Here is an 18,190-nt window from a genome sequence, read left to right on the forward strand (position 1 = left end):
AGAAAGGCACCGCTGAACAGGGCCCGCGGTGCAGAAGAGCACCGCTGAACAGGGCCCCGCCGTGGAGAAAGGCACCGCTGAACAGGGCCCGCGGTGCAGAAGAGCACCGCTGAACAGGGCCCGCGGTGCAGAAGAGCACCGCTGAACAGGGCCCGCGGTGCAGAAGAGCACCGCTGAACAGGGCCCGCAGGGCAGAAGAGCACCGCTGAACAGGGCCCGCGGTGCAGAAGAGCACCGCTGAACAGGGCCCCGCCGTGGTGATAGGCACCGCTGAACAGGGCCCGCGGTGCAGAAGAGCACCGATGAACAGGGCCCGCAGTGCAGAAGAGCACCGCTGAACAGGGCCCCGCCGTGGAGATAGGCACCGCTGAACAGGGCCCACGGTGCAGAAGAGCACCGCTGAACAGGGCCCCGCCGTGGTGATAGGCACCGCTGAACAGGGCCCGCGGTGCAGAAGAGCACCGCTGAACAGGGCCCGCGGTGCAGAAGAGCACCGCTGAACAGGGCCCCGCCGTGGAGAAGAGCACCGCTGAACAGGGACCGCGGTGCAGAAGAGCACCGCTGAACAGGGCCCGCGGGGCAGAAGAGCACCGCTGAACAGGGCCCGCCGTGGAGAAGAGCACCGCTGAACAGGGCCCGCCATGAAGATAGGCACCGCTGAACAGGGCCCGCGGTGCAGAAGAGCACCGCTGAACAGGGCCCCGCCGTGGAGATAGGCACCGCTGAACAGGGCCCGCGGTGCAGAAGAGCACCGCTGAACAGGGCCCGCGGGGCAGAAGAGCACCGCTGAACAGGGCCCGCGGTGCAGAAGAGCACCGCTGAACAGGGCCCCGCCGTGGAGATAGGCACCGCTGAACAAGGCCCGCAGTGCAGAAGAGCACCGCTGAACAGGGCCCGCGGTGCAGAAGAGCACCGCTGAACAGGGCCCCGCCGTGGAGAAGAGCACCGCTGAACAGGGCCCGCGGTGCAGAAGAGCACCGCTGAACAGGGCCCACGGGGCAGAAGAGCACCGCTGAACAGGGCCCGCCGTGGAGAAGAGAACCGCTGAACAGGGCCCGCCGTGAAGATAGGCACCGCTGAACAGGGCCCGCGGTGCAGAAGAGCACCGCTGAACAGGGCCCGCGGTGCAGAAGAGCACCGCTGAACAGGGCCCCGCCGTGGAGATAGGCACCGCTGAACAGGGCCCGCGGTGCAGAAGAGCACCGCTGAACAGGGCCCGCGGGGCAGAAGAGCACCACTGAACAGGGCCCGCGGTGCAGAAGAGCACCGCTGAACAGGGCCCCGCCGTGGAGATAGGCACCGCTGAACAGGGCCCGCGGTGCAGAAGAGCACCGCTGAACAGGGCCCGCCGTGAAGATAGGCACCGCTGAACAGGGCCCGCGGGGCAGAAGAGCACAACTGAACAGGGTCCGCGGTGCAGAAGAGCACCGCTGAACAGGGCCCCGCCGTGGTGATAGGCACCGCTGAACAGGGCCCGCGGTGCAGAAGAGCACCGCTGAACAGGGCCCGCGGTGCAGAAGAGCACCGCTGAACAGGGCCCCGCCGTGGAGATAGGCACCGCTGAACAGGGCCCGCGGTGCAGAAGAGCACCGCTGAACAGGGCCCGCCGTGGAGAAGAGCACCGCTGAACAGGGCCCGCCATGAAGATAGGCACCGCTGAACAGGGCCTGCGGTGCAGAAGAGCACCGCTGAACAGGGCCCGTGGTGCAGAAGAGCACTGCTGAACAGGGCCCCGCCGTGGAGATAGGCACCGCTGAACAGGGCCCGCGGTGCAGAAGAGCACCGCTGAACAGGGCCCCGCCGTGGAGATAGGCACCGCTGAACAGGGCCCGCGGTGCAGAAGAGCACCGCTGAACAGGGCCCGCGGGGCAGAAGAGCACCGCTGAACAGGGCCCCGCCGTGGAGATAGGCACCGCTGAACAGGGCCCGCGGTGCAGAAGAGCACCGCTGAACAGGGCCCGTGGTGCAGAAGAACACCGCTGAACAGGGCCCGCCGTGAAGATAGGCACCGCTGAACAGGGCCCGCGGGGCAGAAGAGCACCGCTGAACAGGGCCCGCGGTGCAGAAGAGCACCGCTGAACAGGGCCCCGCCGTGGTGATAGGCACCGCTGAACAGGGCCCGCGGTGCAGAAGAGCACCGCTGAACAGGGCCCGCGGTGCAGAAGAGCACCGCTGAACAGGGCCCCGCCGTGGAGATAGGCACCGCTGAACAGGGCCCGCGGTGCAGAAGAGCACCGCTGAACAGGGCCCGCCGTGGAGAAGAGCACCGCTGAACAGGGCCCCGCCGTGGAGATAGGCACCGCTGAACAGGGCCCGCGGTGCAGAAGAGCACTGCTGAACAGGGTCCGCGGTGCAGAAGAGCACCGCTGAACAGGGCCCCGCCGTGGAGATAGGCACCGCTGAACAGGGCCCGCGGTGCAGAAGAGCACTGCTGAACAGGGCCCGCGGTGCAGAAGAGCACCGCTGAACAGGGCCCCGCCGTGGAGATAGGCACCGCTGAACAGGGCCCGCGGTGCAGAAGAGCACTGCTGAACAGGGCCCCGCCGTGGAGATAGGCACCGCTGAACAGGGCCCGCGGTGCAGAAGAGCACCGCTGAACAGGGCCCGCGGGGCAGAAGAGCACCGCTGAACAGGGCCCCGCCGTGGAGATAGGCACCGCTGAACAGGGCCCGCGGTGCAGAAGAGCACCGCTGAACAGGGCCCGCGGTGCAGAAGAACACCGCTGAACAGGGCCCCGCCGTGGAGATAGGCACCGCTGAACAGGGCCCCGCCGTCTCAAGCACCGCTCCGCTGAGCACCGCTGTCTCTCCACCTCTCCGCTGGGCCCTTCTTCTCAAGCACCGCTCCGCTGGGCCCTTCATCTCAAGCACCGCTCCGCTGGGCACCGCTGTCTCTCCACCTCTCCGCTGGGCCCTTCTTCTCAAGCACCGCTCCGCTGGGCCCTTCATCTCAAGCACCGCTCCGCTGGGCACCGCTGGGCACCGCTGTCTCTCCACCTCTCCGCTGGGCCCTTCTTCTCAAGCACCGCTCCGCTGGGCCCTTCATCTCAAGCACCGCTCCGCTGGGAACCGCTGTCTCTCCACCTCTCCGCTGGGCCCTTCTTCTCAAGCACCGCTCCGCTGGGCCCTTCATCTCAAGCACCGCTCCGCTGGGCCCTTCATCTCAAGCACCGCTCCGCTGGGCACCGCTGTCTCTCCACCTCTCCGCTGGGCCCTTCTTCCCAAGCACCGCTCCGCTGGGCCCTTCATCTCAAGCACCGCTCCGCTGGGCACCGCTGTCTCTCCACCTCTCCGCTGGGCCCTTCTTCTCAAGCACCGCTCCGCTGGGCCCTTCATCTCAAGCACCGCTCCGCTGGGCACCGCTGTCTCTCCACCTCTCCGCTGGGCCCTTCTTCTCAAGCACCGCTCCGCTGGGCCCTTCATCTCAAGCACCGCTCCGCTGGGCACCGCTGTCTCTCCACCTCTCCGCTGGGCCCTTCTTCTCAAGCACCGCTCCGCTGGGCCCTTCATCTCAAGCACCGCTCCGCTGGGCACCGCTGTCTCTCCACCTCTCCGCTGGGCCCTTCTTCTCAAGCACCGCTCCGCTGGGCCCTTCATCTCAAGCACCGCTCCGCTGGGCACCGCTGGGCACCGCTGGGCACCGCTGTCTCTCCACCTCTCCGCTGGGCCCTTCTTCTCAAGCACCGCTCCGCTGGGCCCTTCATCTCAAGCACCGCTCCGCTGGGAACCGCTGTCTCTCCACCTCTCCGCTGGGCCCTTCTTCTCAAGCACCGCTCCGCTGGGCCCTTCATCTCAAGCACCGCTCCGCTGGGCCCTTCATCTCAAGCACCGCTCCGCTGGGCACCGCTGTCTCTCCACCTCTCCGCTGGGCCCTTCTTCCCAAGCACCGCTCCGCTGGGCCCTTCATCTCAAGCACCGCTCCGCTGGGCACCGCTGTCTCTCCACCTCTCCGCTGGGCCCTTCTTCTCAAGCACCGCTCCGCTGGGCCCTTCATCTCAAGCACCGCTCCGCTGGGCACCGCTGTCTCTCCACCTCTCCGCTGGGCCCTTCTTCTCAAGCACCGCTCCGCTGGGCCCTTCATCTCAAGCACCGCTCCGCTGGGCACCGCTGTCTCTCCACCTCTCCGCTGGGCCCTTCTTCTCAAGCACCGCTCCGCTGGGCCCTTCATCTCAAGCACCGCTCCGTTGGGCCCTTCATCTCAAGCACCGCTCCGCTGGGCACCGCTGTCTCTCCACCTCTCCGCTGGGCCCTTCATCTCGAGCACCGCTCCGCTGGGCACCGCTGTCTCTCCACCTCTCCGCTGGGCCCTTCTCCTCAAGCACCGCTCCGCTGGGCCCTTCATCTCAAGCACCGCTCTGCTGGGCCCTTCATCTCAAGCACCACTCCGCTGGGCACCGCTGTCTCAATCACTGTCTATGGTTCACTGTGCCCACCATGCCTCCTTCTTGACCAGTGGAGACTGTCATCCACCTGATGGAGAGACTGTGGCTTTGCACTCCCCAGGATGGTCCAGTGGGCAGCCCACCCACTGTAGAGACATTGAGAGACTGTGGCTTTGCACTCCCCAGGATGGTCCAGTGGGCAGCCCACCCACTGTAGAGACATTGAGAGACTGTGGCTTTGCACTCCCCAGGATGGTCCAGTGGGCAGCCCACCCACTGTAGAGACATTGAGAGACTGTGGCTTTGCACTCCCCAGGATGGTACAGTGGGCATGGTGGCTCCTCGTGGATCTGGCGTCGTGGACTCATGTGGCTGTGGTGCCCCCCCCTTAACTTCCCCCTGAGGTGCCTGTAGTTTTTACATCTGATGCCCCTCCAGTGTTCTCTCCAAAGGACTCAGGTCTCCTGTGTGGGCTTTGCCCTTGTTTCTCAAAACGTTGGCCCACGGACATGATGAATTCGTAGGATGTGCAGGACTTGTTACTTCAGTTATACACTGATGTGTATGTCATTAGTTTTGTTGTGAATATCTTTCATGGTTGTACGATAATTTTCAGGAGCTTTTTGGTACATAAATATTTATTCCAAATTTGATTATGTCCTAGCATTTTTCAGGGGTGTTTGGGTGGTGTCACTGTGACTTGTTGCTCTGCATTGGTGTGTACATAGTTGGGGGGGGGGTGGGGGTCGCATATGTGTGTGCCCGTAACCTTTCGTCCTCACCCCTCCCGTGTGTCGTAGGTGCAGTACTCACCGTTGTCGTCTGCGCCGGACTTCGTACTCGTGGTAGATGAGAAGGTAGACGAGAGCAGGTAGGATGTTTAATTCGGGTTCCATGCTGTCCTCCTTCCTCCTGGAGTGCGTAGTGGTGAGCGTTTTCCCGTCCGTAGTCTGTTTCCGCCGTGTTTTTATCGGCGGTGCTCCCGCCCCGGAAAAGGTGGCGGATTGGTGAGTTGTGATAGTGTGGGCGGTACATTGGCTGCCGCCTGGCTGTTGGCGGTGACCGCCGCGCTGTTTGTTTGTACCGCTGTGGCAGTCGGAGTGTTAAAGTGGCTGTCTGTGTTGGCGGTTCCCGCCAGGGTCAGAATCCCATATTTGTTACCGCCAGCCTGTTGGCGGGTTGGCCGCCGCTTTAACACCGACCGCCAGGGTTAGAATCACCCCCTGAGTATCTAAACAGACCCGGACGCTAGAAACCTCTTCCTCTCAAAAATATGGCAAATGATCTAAAAACCGCACATCTCTGCATCATCTGCAAACCCTGAACAGTCTAAAAGGGGGAATTCCCTCTACTCCCCTTCCTACTTCTGAAAACCAACTCCAACAACCAGGAGGCTGAGTGGCTGGTAGGCCCACAAACCCTTGCTCCTGAGACATTTAATACATGGGAAAATTAGGAAAAAATTATAGAATAACATTTTTCTATGACAACGTTCGTGTGCTGGACAAGAACAACCCTCTGATGTTGTCTAAGGTAAACACTGTCTCCTCTTATCCCAACAGAAAGCACAGTATGAAAAGATAATGAAATTACCTTATGTAAAATGACGTAAGGTGACAAACTCCAAACTTTACGGTACTCAGATGCACTTCAGCTTAGTTTGCGCTATACTAATATGAAATACATGTAAAACCTAGGGACTGCCCCTTGGAGAGGGCGCCAAGCCACAATTGTGGCTCACGTTAGTTAAATGCCTTACAAATGCCATGGGGACTTGCACAGTGTAGAAGTTAGAGAGACTATTAGCATTGCACTAGCCACAGAAGGTGAGTAATGGAACACTGCATAATTACAAAATGTTCAGCCTATATGTGACAAAACATGCATGCAGTACAAACTGACTGGAACCTTGTTATACATCGTTGTTAAAACATATGGAGCTGGCCGGCTGTCTCTTAGGAACGAAACTGCCTGGAAGAAAGAATCTTGCACCGCCTAGTCTAGCAGTGCCAAGTACCCATCAAGCTGCTGCCCCATATCAAGATGGAGCATTGCCACACCACACCCATCCATGTGGCCACTAAGGGATGTACTACTGAAGGTATCTGCTAAATAAGACATTCATTATGTAGACATGGAGGTCGATAAGCCAGAGTGCATGAGACATACCAGCAGAAAAACACACATGCATTGTGCCTTGAAGCAATCAGTTGTTGTTCTTCAAGGCACTTTAGTAACACAAAATCATATGCCCTGTAAATGATCAGGCTCAAAGCCATCATGTGTAGGCCGCAAGCTATCATTGAAAATAGTTGACAACAGGTGCTTGAGGCACATCTCGTGGCCCCGGTTATGGAAAGTATGGAAGTCTAAGGCAAGGAAGTGAAGAGGGGTCGAAGTTAAAGGTGAGACCAAAATCTAGACAGGCCTGAGGGTATATCCTTCTCTGGGATCCCATTTCATGACACAAGCTATAAACCATTACTGTTGTTAAGCTAGCCAAAAGAACCACTGTTATGAACCGGTATATTTGGAGCATGACTAAGCTCCACAGCAATATGCGTCACATATTCTAAGATGACACTGTACCACACTTTAGGCAATACGTCTCAACTTCCAACTCTACGTCCAACCCCAATCCTCCCTGTGACCCAGAGCTTGTGATTGCCCACATTGGGGGTGAGCCTGATGATGACCTCTTCAACGTCCACAGGCTCAACTAAACATCTCTGACTCGCGATGGTTCTGCTAAAGTTGGAACAAGGCATTCATACATTGTTTACAGTTTTGCAGTCTTGCAAGGTAGCTGCTAGACCAGAGGATTCACAACACATGCTCAATAAGACACTAAGGGCAGGATGTACCAAAAGATTTTACCCATTCTGTGTCTATGGGAAAATGCTTTAAGAGCCTGCGTCAGAGTAGGAGGGGAGACGTGCTTACATACATAAGAACCATGTCCTACGAGGGTGTTATGCTTTTATTATGCCTTGTCTTCAGTATCACGTTGTGCTCCATAATGCATTTATACTCTTGCACGGTTTTCATTTTAGGGAGTTTAATGTTGTTAAAAAATCCTCACAACCACAACACTGATTCCAAGAGGTTTGGCTACACACCTCTTTGTGAAAATAAACATAGTTTATGTCATACTTTTGTGTTGACTATTAAAACATTTTTCAATACTTAGAAAATATTGAGCGCTACCTCCGACACATTTCACACTTCACAATTTGCTTCTTTGGGATTCCACATTTCCTAGGCACAATAGCATGCTGTCTATACATGCATATCAACAGGATATTTATGTCCTAATGAAGTTCTCTGTCTATGGTGTACAGAGCTCTACTACATCCCCAGAGCCAGGCCTGTACTATGTATGTAGCAGATATAAAAATGTAATGGCAATCAGGTGCCTACACGAGGAAGCAGACGAGGGGCCAGAAGTACTAAGCTTTTTACTAGTCACAAACTCTTCAAATCACTAAATCAGCCAGTTTGCAACTGGTAAAAAGCTTTTTTAAATATGCTAAACACCTTTTACAATTCAGAAATCTTTCTTGAATTGCAAAATATGTTTAGAAATGATACTGATTTGGTATTTGGAAGGGGTGTGTTTTGGGCATCCCTTTCAAATACCAAATTGGTGCCCAATATATGAATGGCTTGTGGCCATTAAAATCATTAATAGGTTAGTGACACTTTAAAGCAGTTCTATTTTCTTTGAGGAAATAAAGCTGCTTTAAAAAAACAAACGTTTTCAGTTTTGGAAATGCAAAAGCAGCCAAGGTGGTCTCCTGCCCCTTACAGGTCATCATCCCTGTCTTTGCAGCCAATTGGAGGGAGCTGCAATTTGCGATCTGCCAAATAAATATTTATAAGGCAGATTCTTCTGCGACTATCTCAAATTGTTACTTTATAAACTGACCTACTAGTACAATGGTTCCCAACCTGTGGTCCGAGGACACCTTGGGGTCCGCGAAGCCTCCTCAGGGGGTCCACGACTTCTTAGAAAATTAAATAATATTAACAGATTATGTCCCCAGCTTTCAGTAATGACTGAGTAAAGGTTCCCCAGATTCCAATAATGATTCAGTGGGGGTTCCCGGGTTCCAGTAATGATAAAATGGGGGTCCACAGAAGTCAAAAGGTTGGGAACCACTGCACTAGTACATAGGTCATTTTGCAAAATAATTTTGTGGTCATAAAAATTTTGATAAGCAAGTTGTGACCACTTTTGTTGACAACACGTGAAGTACGAATGGCTCCTGCATTTTTAAGCTGATGACATCCCTAGAGCATCTGCTGCAAAGACCCATGTAACTTGAGGATTTAATCTTAGGAGAAAAAAACTGGTAGTATCTAGTTAGCAACAGTATAATGAAAGACCTAAGAGGCAAGCGTCTGTGCCTGAAAGTGCTACTTAAAAAGCACGCTATTTTTTAACACTACTAATAATATATTCATTGGATGCAAAAATCTGGGCCAGTGCAAAATGTCTTCTGATGGGTCTAAACATTAATCACTAGTTAATGGTGTGTTGCACGAGGCCGTGCCCACAAATGATGGTGAATGCAGCAGGCTCAAGCACACTATGTCCAACATCAGCCCAAAGTGCAAGGGTGTGGGGGATGCTGCTTGTCCGCTGTGGCAATCTGAATTCAAACACCTTCTTTCCTTGCCACAGTACTGAAGGCGTCTAATACAGAGCACGTCCGCACTGTGAGCGATTGCTGACAACTATTTGTAGGTAGTGTAACGTAATAACGCACAGATGTCTTTTAGCTAATGGATTCATTTTCTGTAAATGGACCTTCTGCGATCACTTCCAATTACAATTGTTTTTATCGTATTCCCTTTAGCCCTATATTCTCAAATGATACAGATGAACGCCGCCCAGATGATGGGACAATATTCTTTGGCAGTGAAAAGTGATATTGGATTTTATACCCAGGGGTCTTAGTGTCATTATGCTCACTGAATAACAGTGGTTTTCATAGTTTCCTTTAAAATATTAACAGTATACTGCTTTATCGTCTTGATGTGTGGTTGTCATATACTTGGCTTTTAGCTGCGTTGCTGTTCTGAATCGTTTTATGGATGGCCACACTGTAGTGATTCTAATATGAGATTGAGTTGCAAACGATGGCACATGCCTTTTAAATTGTCATCTTCCTATTACTGTACTTCAATATATTTAATTTGATCCTGCCTCTGAAGATATGGATATAAGATAGTAAAACCCTAGATGGAGCCAACACCACATTGACACTCAACACATTATAGTCTAATCCACTATCTGGAAAGGTCCTTTTCAGCCCTAATAAAGGCAAAATCACACACTCTTAACTTGTGTCTGAGCTCTGTTTAATAACTCCATTCTCTCTGCATGTTTCAACCCCATAGTCATCCAACCCCTACTAAAGAAACCACTTCTAACTGGTCCTAATCAAACCATTCTATCTTCCCAGTACCCGCACCCAGGATTGTAATTTGGATTACCTAAAGGGAAATTGCCATTGAACGACTCTACAGTCCATGCTGAACTAAACACTTTATTTTGCTGTCCTAACAGCAAAATGCACCCTCTCTGATGCCACAATCTGCCCCTCTGACACCGGCACACCATGCAAGTTGCCAGTAAGCCAGGGTGTAATTTTTGAACTTCAGTAGGCAACTGGAAAAGTTTTCCTTCAATACTGAATTAAAGCACGACACTGGGTACTGAACATTAAAGATACCTCACCCTACCCTTTTAGTACACAGCTCAGCACCTGATCAATACTGTTGTAATAAGAACACTTGATAATCATGAGTGCTGTTATCAGCCCTCACCAATATGCACTAGTACCCCTAGATAAGGTCATTAACCTCGCTGTACCAATTGCTCCTTAATCTCACCAGCCTCTTAGGCTCAACATAGGGTGAGTGGACTCACAAGTAAACACATTCACTATATAAATTGTTTACCTTTCAGAAAACGAATGGGACTCCAAGAGTCTTTACCAGTAAAACTGTGGCTACAGTGGACTCCATGACTGTTCATCAACAAGCAATCATCTCCCCTTTGGTTTTCAAGGCCACTGACTCAACAAGCAAAGTTTTAAATAAAACTGAGAGAAACAAAAGGTAAACACGGGCTTTTGGCCCTCTTCCACTCGACTGTCTTCAATGGATCTTCCATCATTCCATTGTTTTAATATAGTCTGACATCCCACTGCAGTGGGCTATAACAGCCAATAAAAGTCCTCTCCTGTGCTTATAAGAAGGGATCAGGCATGTAATGACTGGTCCAGGCTGCTATGGCAGATTAAAAGGCTGTTAGAACACTCTGCCCCCCCCATGAGGGCACAAGTGCCAACTAAAAACAGAACCATCCAGGGAGACGCAGGGAGTTTAGAAACCTGTTGTTCTCTGAAGCCTGAGTACCTTTCACAGCTCTTGCTGTATGTGTGGCTGACAGTTGCTAGCAAACGTGCACAGCAGGAGCTGTGAAAGTGGTCAACAGTCAACCTCTGATTCCCCTTGGGCTCTTCAAAACTATTTTTCTTTGTCTGCTGAGCCAAGGAAACAGAAGTTGAGGAGATTTCCCCCCTCCCACTTCTAGGCTCCCATGATACTGAGCACAATGAGAGAAGGGAAAGGGTAGGGCTTGCTGGAGCCCTGATCTACAACCTCTGGCTCTCTCATTCCCCTGCATAATTCACAAAGCATGCGGAGAAGCAGTGGAGACGGAGAGTCAGAGGGAGTGTATTAGGGCATTGGAATATTGACAGAAGCAAGCCTATAACAGTGTTTACAGCCCAGTGCTACTCCCTTGTCTATAATGGAGAGCCCAGCATGATAGAGTTCTAATTTACTTTTCATACTTTTTGTTGGCCTACAATCTGTGTGGCAAATCAGTTTGGAACAATGGATGCTTTCAATAAAACTTTGGGAACAAAACTGCAATTAAACCAAGAGCAATGGTGTATGAGTACCAGAAAGAAATGCAGTGGTGGCTGCCACTCAATAGGGGTAGTGGGGCAGGATGGGATGGGACGAGGGGGGTGAAAACAAAATGCTTACCTTCAAGGGGAGACGGGTTTGTCTCCTCTCTGTCCTCATCTCGGCTGCACACCGGCTCCCAGCCAATCACGATGCTGCTGTCACCAGCATGACAGCAGTGTTGTGATTGGTCTGAGCGGCCTGCTTCGCCGTTCAGACTGGGCGTGGGAGCCAGGGCATTTTCTCCACTCTGCTGTGCAATAGAGCCGGATAGAGAACATGCAAACTGCGCATGTCTGTTTGGCCGGCCCAATACGGCCAGCCAAGCAGACATGCGCACCTTGTGCTGTAAAACCCCTCCTACAGGGTTCCTCCGGCCCCCTCCCTCCAGCCCAGCCCCGCCCCTTATTCTCAGGTAACCATAATGACAGTAACATCACATTTATATCATTTTATTTTTCCTTTCCCCACAATACAGTGGGGCGACGCTCCTCCGCCTTAGTGGAAGAGCCACCCCCAAAGAATCGGCAAGCACTATGCTACATACTGTTAGTTAGGTACATTAATGCAGTTTTACTAGGAATTAAATATTACTATGGTATAATCAAGTATTATCTACAATAGTTTGTGGGTACTATAAATACAAATATATTGCAATACCTTTTCTGCTTCCTTGTTGGAGAGAATCTGGGGGTACACTCTGTTCAGCTGCAGAATTATTTTATCAACCAGTTGTTCGTTCAGCCTGCCGTTGCTTGTTAGAAAGGGAGCATCTTGTACCAGTCTATCATAGTAAGGCTGATCTAGGAAAGAAAACGTCTAAGTCAGTAATCATGACCCTATGTAATTCAAATCGTCATGAGGCTTTTCTTTCAATTGTGTAAACCACCTATGTTCACACCCCCTAGCAAAGTCAATCACTCCCACCTTTTGGCTTTGCTAATGCAGACTTACTGAATCTGCAATGTCTCTAGGCATTGATGTTCAGCATTAGTGAAAAAAACAAGAAGAAAAAACTACTTCTTGCTGATGCCAAACAGAACAGCTAAAAAAGGTGTGATGAGGTGTACATGCTAATGCGTCATGCGCACTTGTGCCTCAGACACCACAGCGACCACTGCATGATGAGATATTTGCATGTATGTGTCATCTTCATGCACACACATATTTCATGACACAGCAGCCATTCTCTTTCTTAATTTACTAGTCTATGATGGCAGATTACAATCATGGAATGGCAAATAATGGAAAAATAAGCATGCAAGGGCATGCAAAATAAAAGAGTGACCAGTAGCAAGTTGCGGCTGCTGGGCTTCCAAAAAATACTTTTTAAAGAATAAAACTGGTAGGAAAGGGGTTAGGAAACAAAAGAATAGCTGCTTGGGGAGAGGGACTAAGTCAATGCTGTCATGAAGGAGTGGAACAGGTGGGTTTAAAAATGTTTTTAAAAAAGCCGGATTTGGGAGATGGGGGTTGAAAACCAATAGTATAGCAATGAGGGTGAGCAATACTGAGAATTTGGGGGGAAAAACAGCGCATGATGGAAAGGTGCAAAATATTTCTTAAAGATTCGCATTGGCGCAAGGTCCTAAAAAGCCACGTTAAAGTCCAGCGTAAAAGTTATTTTTTACTGAGAATGTGCTGCTTTCTGAGATCAAATAGCCTGTTGCATGGCTTTGCATGACTCTGCTTCAACAGGGATTACAGGGATGTAATGTGGGTGAATCAGTGTAGACATCCATAGTTTTGATGCAAAGCCTATCAATGTAGGCAGACTACACTTTGCATAAAAAATAACACGTCATTGAAGCATTTGTTAAAAAGAGGAAATGCTTTCATTTCTCCACACATGCCACATATTTCATGTGTGTTGCATTATACACCTCCCTCCCTGCAGTTATCAATGCCTGGGCTATCAAGAAATGTGGGGAGTTAGCAGTGATGTCAGGGACATCGTTACACGGCCCTCAGTGGAATCTGGCAGCATGGAACTCTTTAGAGAGTTAGAACATTTAAAGCATCAGTGAAACCACATTCAGAACTACATTCTGTTGTTTATGTTCAGTGGAGCTGTGCTGCGGAGCCATTTGGGCGAAATGGGCACCGCCCCACTAATGGAATAATCTTCAGAATGCTGGATAGTTAGTTGTTATACTACAATTCGGTAACACTGGTACCACAACCAGTTGTTATGACATTACTGCAAATTTAGAGATAAATATGCAAGTTGTGTTTTTTAATCTTTTCCCACAATTATTGGTGTAAACGTAGCGGCTGCTTTTTGCATGCGGGTTCCGACTAATAAGCAATAAATCTGAAAAATAAATTCAACAATGCCACATTCGCTAATTTTTTTCAAACACGCACCCTAGACAGCATACGCTGTTTTTGCTACTTTTCCCCATAACAGACAAAGGCAGTAGACCAGGCATTAATGTGATTAATAACTTGTGTGCATACAAAGCATCTAAACATCATTTCAGATAGTCTTTGTTTACATTTGATGGCATATTAAAGCGAAACCTATTAACTTTGCAAATGCTTGTTTTTTTAAATATATATATATATATATATATATATATACGTTTTCATTTTGCCAGAATTCACAGGAAATGTAAAATGAACTTATATTACAAAGAATTCGTATGAATAATACATTTAAATGCCAACAATCCCAAAACATATCAAACACTGACCTGTAACTTGGGTCGACTTCTGTGTCCTTATTTTGTGTGCTATGTTGCTTCAACATCTGGTTTTATAGCGACAGTGCATTCAAGCACTTTGGCACATCCACACACATAGATTAGGGCAGCGTATGAAATGGTAGTGTAAAAGTGCAGGTAGTCACAGGCTGTTTGCTACTGAGAAGTGCTGCTACTCTCGTTAAAAGTATTACACTCCCGCTGATAAGTGCTGGTACTCTCCCTTTCAAATTAAAGAAGCCCAGATACTCAAAACCTGATAGTAGCTGTCTCTTTAAACCTTTGATTATATCTGGGTTTCGAAATTGCAGCGTTTGCATTCACCCTTCTCTCCAAATCGATTCATGGCGGACTCAAAGGCTGCATATCCCCTGTTGGGCACACAACTCCTGCAAATGGATTTGCTCTACCAGTAGCTTCAAGGGGGTGGGGATTTTAGAATTCTTCTAGAGAAAAGTAATCAATTTAAAGGCTCTTGTATCAAACCTCTCTGATAATTCCAACTAATATTGCCTCATGCAGTGACTCTTGTGTGCCTCCCCTGTCTGTGCTCTTGACCAGGTTTTACTACAGTCTCTGCCTCAACCCATTTCCTCCTCTCAGCCAGGTCGTCATTTAGCTAGTATCTCATAAGTCATTTGCATACACGTGCTGGGGCAACAAACTACAGTATTTGGGTTGAAGACTCGCCCCTCACAATCCATGGTGAAGATCTAAAAGTGCATGAGCTCTGCCCTCTCACCAGGTATACATAATGCTAGTTATAATCGTATGTGGCTGTTTATCTTCACTCTATTATAGTGGAGAATCTAAGGGGGGGCTACAATGCTAGGAGTGCCACTGCTGAGTACAGGTGATTCAGGACACACTTCCCTTAACTTTCTCTGAATGAAGCAGGAGGAAACATGCAATAAAGCACTACACCATGGGATGGGAAGTGGAGGAAATAAACCTAAAGAGCAGCTACATTGGCCACAAATACTGGCAGGCCTCACTGTGGATTAGGAACTTCCCCCCACTGCTGATTTAAGAATCGGTGGGAAGGTGGATTAAAGAAGGGAGATTAAGTCACCCCCAGCACCCATAGACATGCACCATTTTTTGGTATGATACGCTTGCAACCACTTACAGAAAAAAATGCATATCTTTCCCCGTGGCAGGACGTGTAAATCAAGTGCATCTAAATTTCCCAAATTAAGGCTACTTGCATTTTGTTCTATCCCCATTTACCTTTGTTGTGTCACGTAAGAAGGACAGCTGCTGCAGAATGTTTACACCTAAAATTTTATGATGCATGCATATTAACTCTGGGTAATGTCTACTGTGGGCTCCAACATTGTTGGGGACAAGAGAACAATTTAGGATGGGTACATATGTTCAGACAAGAAGAGCTGGGACCACATCTTGCCATTTTCCCTCATCCCATTTCAACGCAAGAGGAAAACATGAAGCAAAACAGTTAAGCATGTGATAAGAAAGAAATTCAATTATGCCAGCGAGTTGCTGCAGCAGCCACTCCTGCCTCCTTACCTGTAATCCACCACTACAGCCATTGGTTGACCCATGGATGGGCTGGAAAGGGGGTGTATTGGCATTCCAGGACGTTTACTGTGCCAAAGCATGCACTGTTTATGTTTATATCCACCATCTGGTCTCATGGGAGGGCAGCTTTTAAAGGGTTGTTTACCCGCTCTCACTCCCCTGTCACCTATCAGCGGTTGGCTTTTCAGCGCAATTCTACAACCACCTCTGCCCTCTTTATGCATTGCCGGTTTAGCACATACCCCCAAAAAATTTTAAAATCTTAAACAGATTGGCAGTGATCTTTAAGGCAGTTAAAGAAGTTATTGAAAACCCAGGAACAGCAGCCCTGTTACGTGCACACTAAATCCATGTGCCAAACATAACCAGGGCTTAAAATGTTTTTGTTTTCAACAGCAGATGGCATAAGATGTATATAAACAACATATAGATACCACTATATCCAAAACAATTCTGAGTCCATGTAGAGTAGTTCAGTTTTTTTTGGTTTCACATTCCCTTATACAACTTAGCAATAAAATAGATATAATAAGTAATCATGTTGGCAGTGCAAGGGTAAATGATGTTTTCAGCACCATAAGCTGTGCAATAAAGATTTAATGATCTCTTTCAAGACACGGGAGCAATTTCAGTCACATAACATTTCATGCATTTTTTCTGCATACTTTGTGTGCCCCACCACTCAGAAATAGCAAAGTAAACATCTGAGAATAAACTAGAAAAATACCAAGACACACAAGAATAAAATGCCCAATTCACAGACTTTTTGAAAACATCTTTGCATCACAGATTTCTGCTTTTGATTTGCACACATTTCACCATTTTCCAGGTTGTACACATTTCAAAGGAGTAGATTTCAGAAAGTATACAGAAAATGTTCATGTCCACATTTTTGTGACTTTTGTTCGCATTTTCCTTCCGTCATTGCTCCTACAAGTATGAGAGTTCAGGGCCATTTCGTATCCTATTTTTACACTTTATAAACTTTTTCAGGCCTAATGCTAAGAGTGTGTGTGATTTTATGATTTTGTGGCTGCATACCATATTCGCAATGACCACCCTTACCTCTTCCTAGAAACTCCAATGTTCCTACACCTAAAGCTAAACATGCCTGCCGAAAATACACACTACTCAAATTAGGATATCTGAATTATAACCCCAACTGTTTGCAGTCTCTTGAAAAACATTTTGTGAATGAGACCAACAGGAAGTGTAAAACCTGAGCACAGTCAGTGCAGAAACTGTCTGCACACTCTTGTGGGAGCAAGACGTGAATTTCAGTAACTTATTCCCTATGCCACCTAGAGCCCTGCAACTACCGGAGAACTGGAGAAAGCCTCCAAGTGACAACAACACCCAGGAGGAAGGGGAAGTGGAGAAAACACAAGGATGTCGTTCCGCTCCATTAATACATGGCACTAGAGGTTCTTTCAGTGTTCTAGGTTCGTAATGTGACTAAAAACAAAGTGCAACAGATGTTTAGGACCTTCAGTTCTAAAGCATGAATAACTCAGAATAGTATAATGACTGGTAGTGTGTGTCTCTTACCTAAAACCTCCCACTTTCCACTTGTATCTAGTGGGAAGAAAATAAATAAGTGTAATCTTGAGAGAAGTAAGTAATACAGGATACAGGATGCTCAATTAATACAAGTACCAAATATTATAACTCTAGGAATTTCCAATATTGCCCAGTAATACCTAAGTTCGTATGAAGGGACTTTCAAGGGAGCAACTCAGGACCGGAATTACTTTATTCTTTTAAAGTATCTAAAAAATAATCCTTAATAGCTTCAGTGATTAAGAATGTTCCCTGAAACGGCTCAAACAAAAAGGTCTTAGAAAACGAATAATATCCATCAACAGTTTTTTCTTTCCTTTGTAAAATCCAAATGTCTACACCCATTAAAGTCACTGGATCCTAATGCAGAATGGTAAGTAAGTATCCAAAATTATTTCTATGCATTCATCTTACCAAATTAGAAGATCAGTCAGCTGTTGGTAAATGCTTTCATGTCCATGTTTCCACATGGAGAACCAAAAACTTCCCAAAACAGTAGAGAAACCCAGTACCACACAATGCACAGCAGCAGGTGGTGAGGATAATGAAGGAACTCCTCCAAGGGTCGCAAAACAGGCAGCAGCGTGACTGGAGCAGAAGGGAAGTCATCAGAAGGGCCATCCAGGAAACAAGGTAAGTACAGCATCGGAAAGACAATTACAGACACCAACGGGTTCTAATTGTGACTTTTATGCTGCTGCATTCAGAAAACCCATTCGCAACTAGCATGTCACCCAGGAGGCAGACCGATGCAGAGAGAGTGCAAAAAGGCAGATGACGTCCCCTGCCTCAGTCCCTCTCCTTATTTCTGGGTTGTCAGTTGTACTGCACGCCCAAAACCAAGATGCACGGCTGCAACCATGACAGTAGGCACATAAAGTGTTCACAGAAGACTTCATTCACTCCAAACATAGGAGTAATTCCAAGGGTAACCTGTACAATGTAAATTTACAATGACTATGGCCCTATGATTAGATGACTGTCAGCTTCTGTAAAAGTCTTCCTTTCTTATGCA

At 48.8% G+C, this 18,190-nt stretch overlaps 1 protein-coding gene across 1 annotated transcript in view; it reads right to left on the bottom strand.

Moving 5' to 3' along the window:
• CARD19 (caspase recruitment domain family member 19) overlaps positions 1-18,190 on the bottom strand; it is a 145,444-nt gene that overhangs the window by 82,712 nt on the left and 44,542 nt on the right. The window contains exon 3 of the mRNA XM_069206418.1: positions 12,029-12,171. Within this exon, the coding sequence (XP_069062519.1) occupies positions 12,029-12,171 (143 nt within the window). The remainder of the gene's footprint in view (positions 1-12,028; positions 12,172-18,190) is intronic.

The sequence above is a fragment of the Pleurodeles waltl genome, chromosome 9 (genome assembly GCF_031143425.1).
Source record: "Pleurodeles waltl isolate 20211129_DDA chromosome 9, aPleWal1.hap1.20221129, whole genome shotgun sequence".
Lineage (NCBI taxonomy): Eukaryota > Metazoa > Chordata > Amphibia > Caudata > Salamandridae > Pleurodeles > Pleurodeles waltl.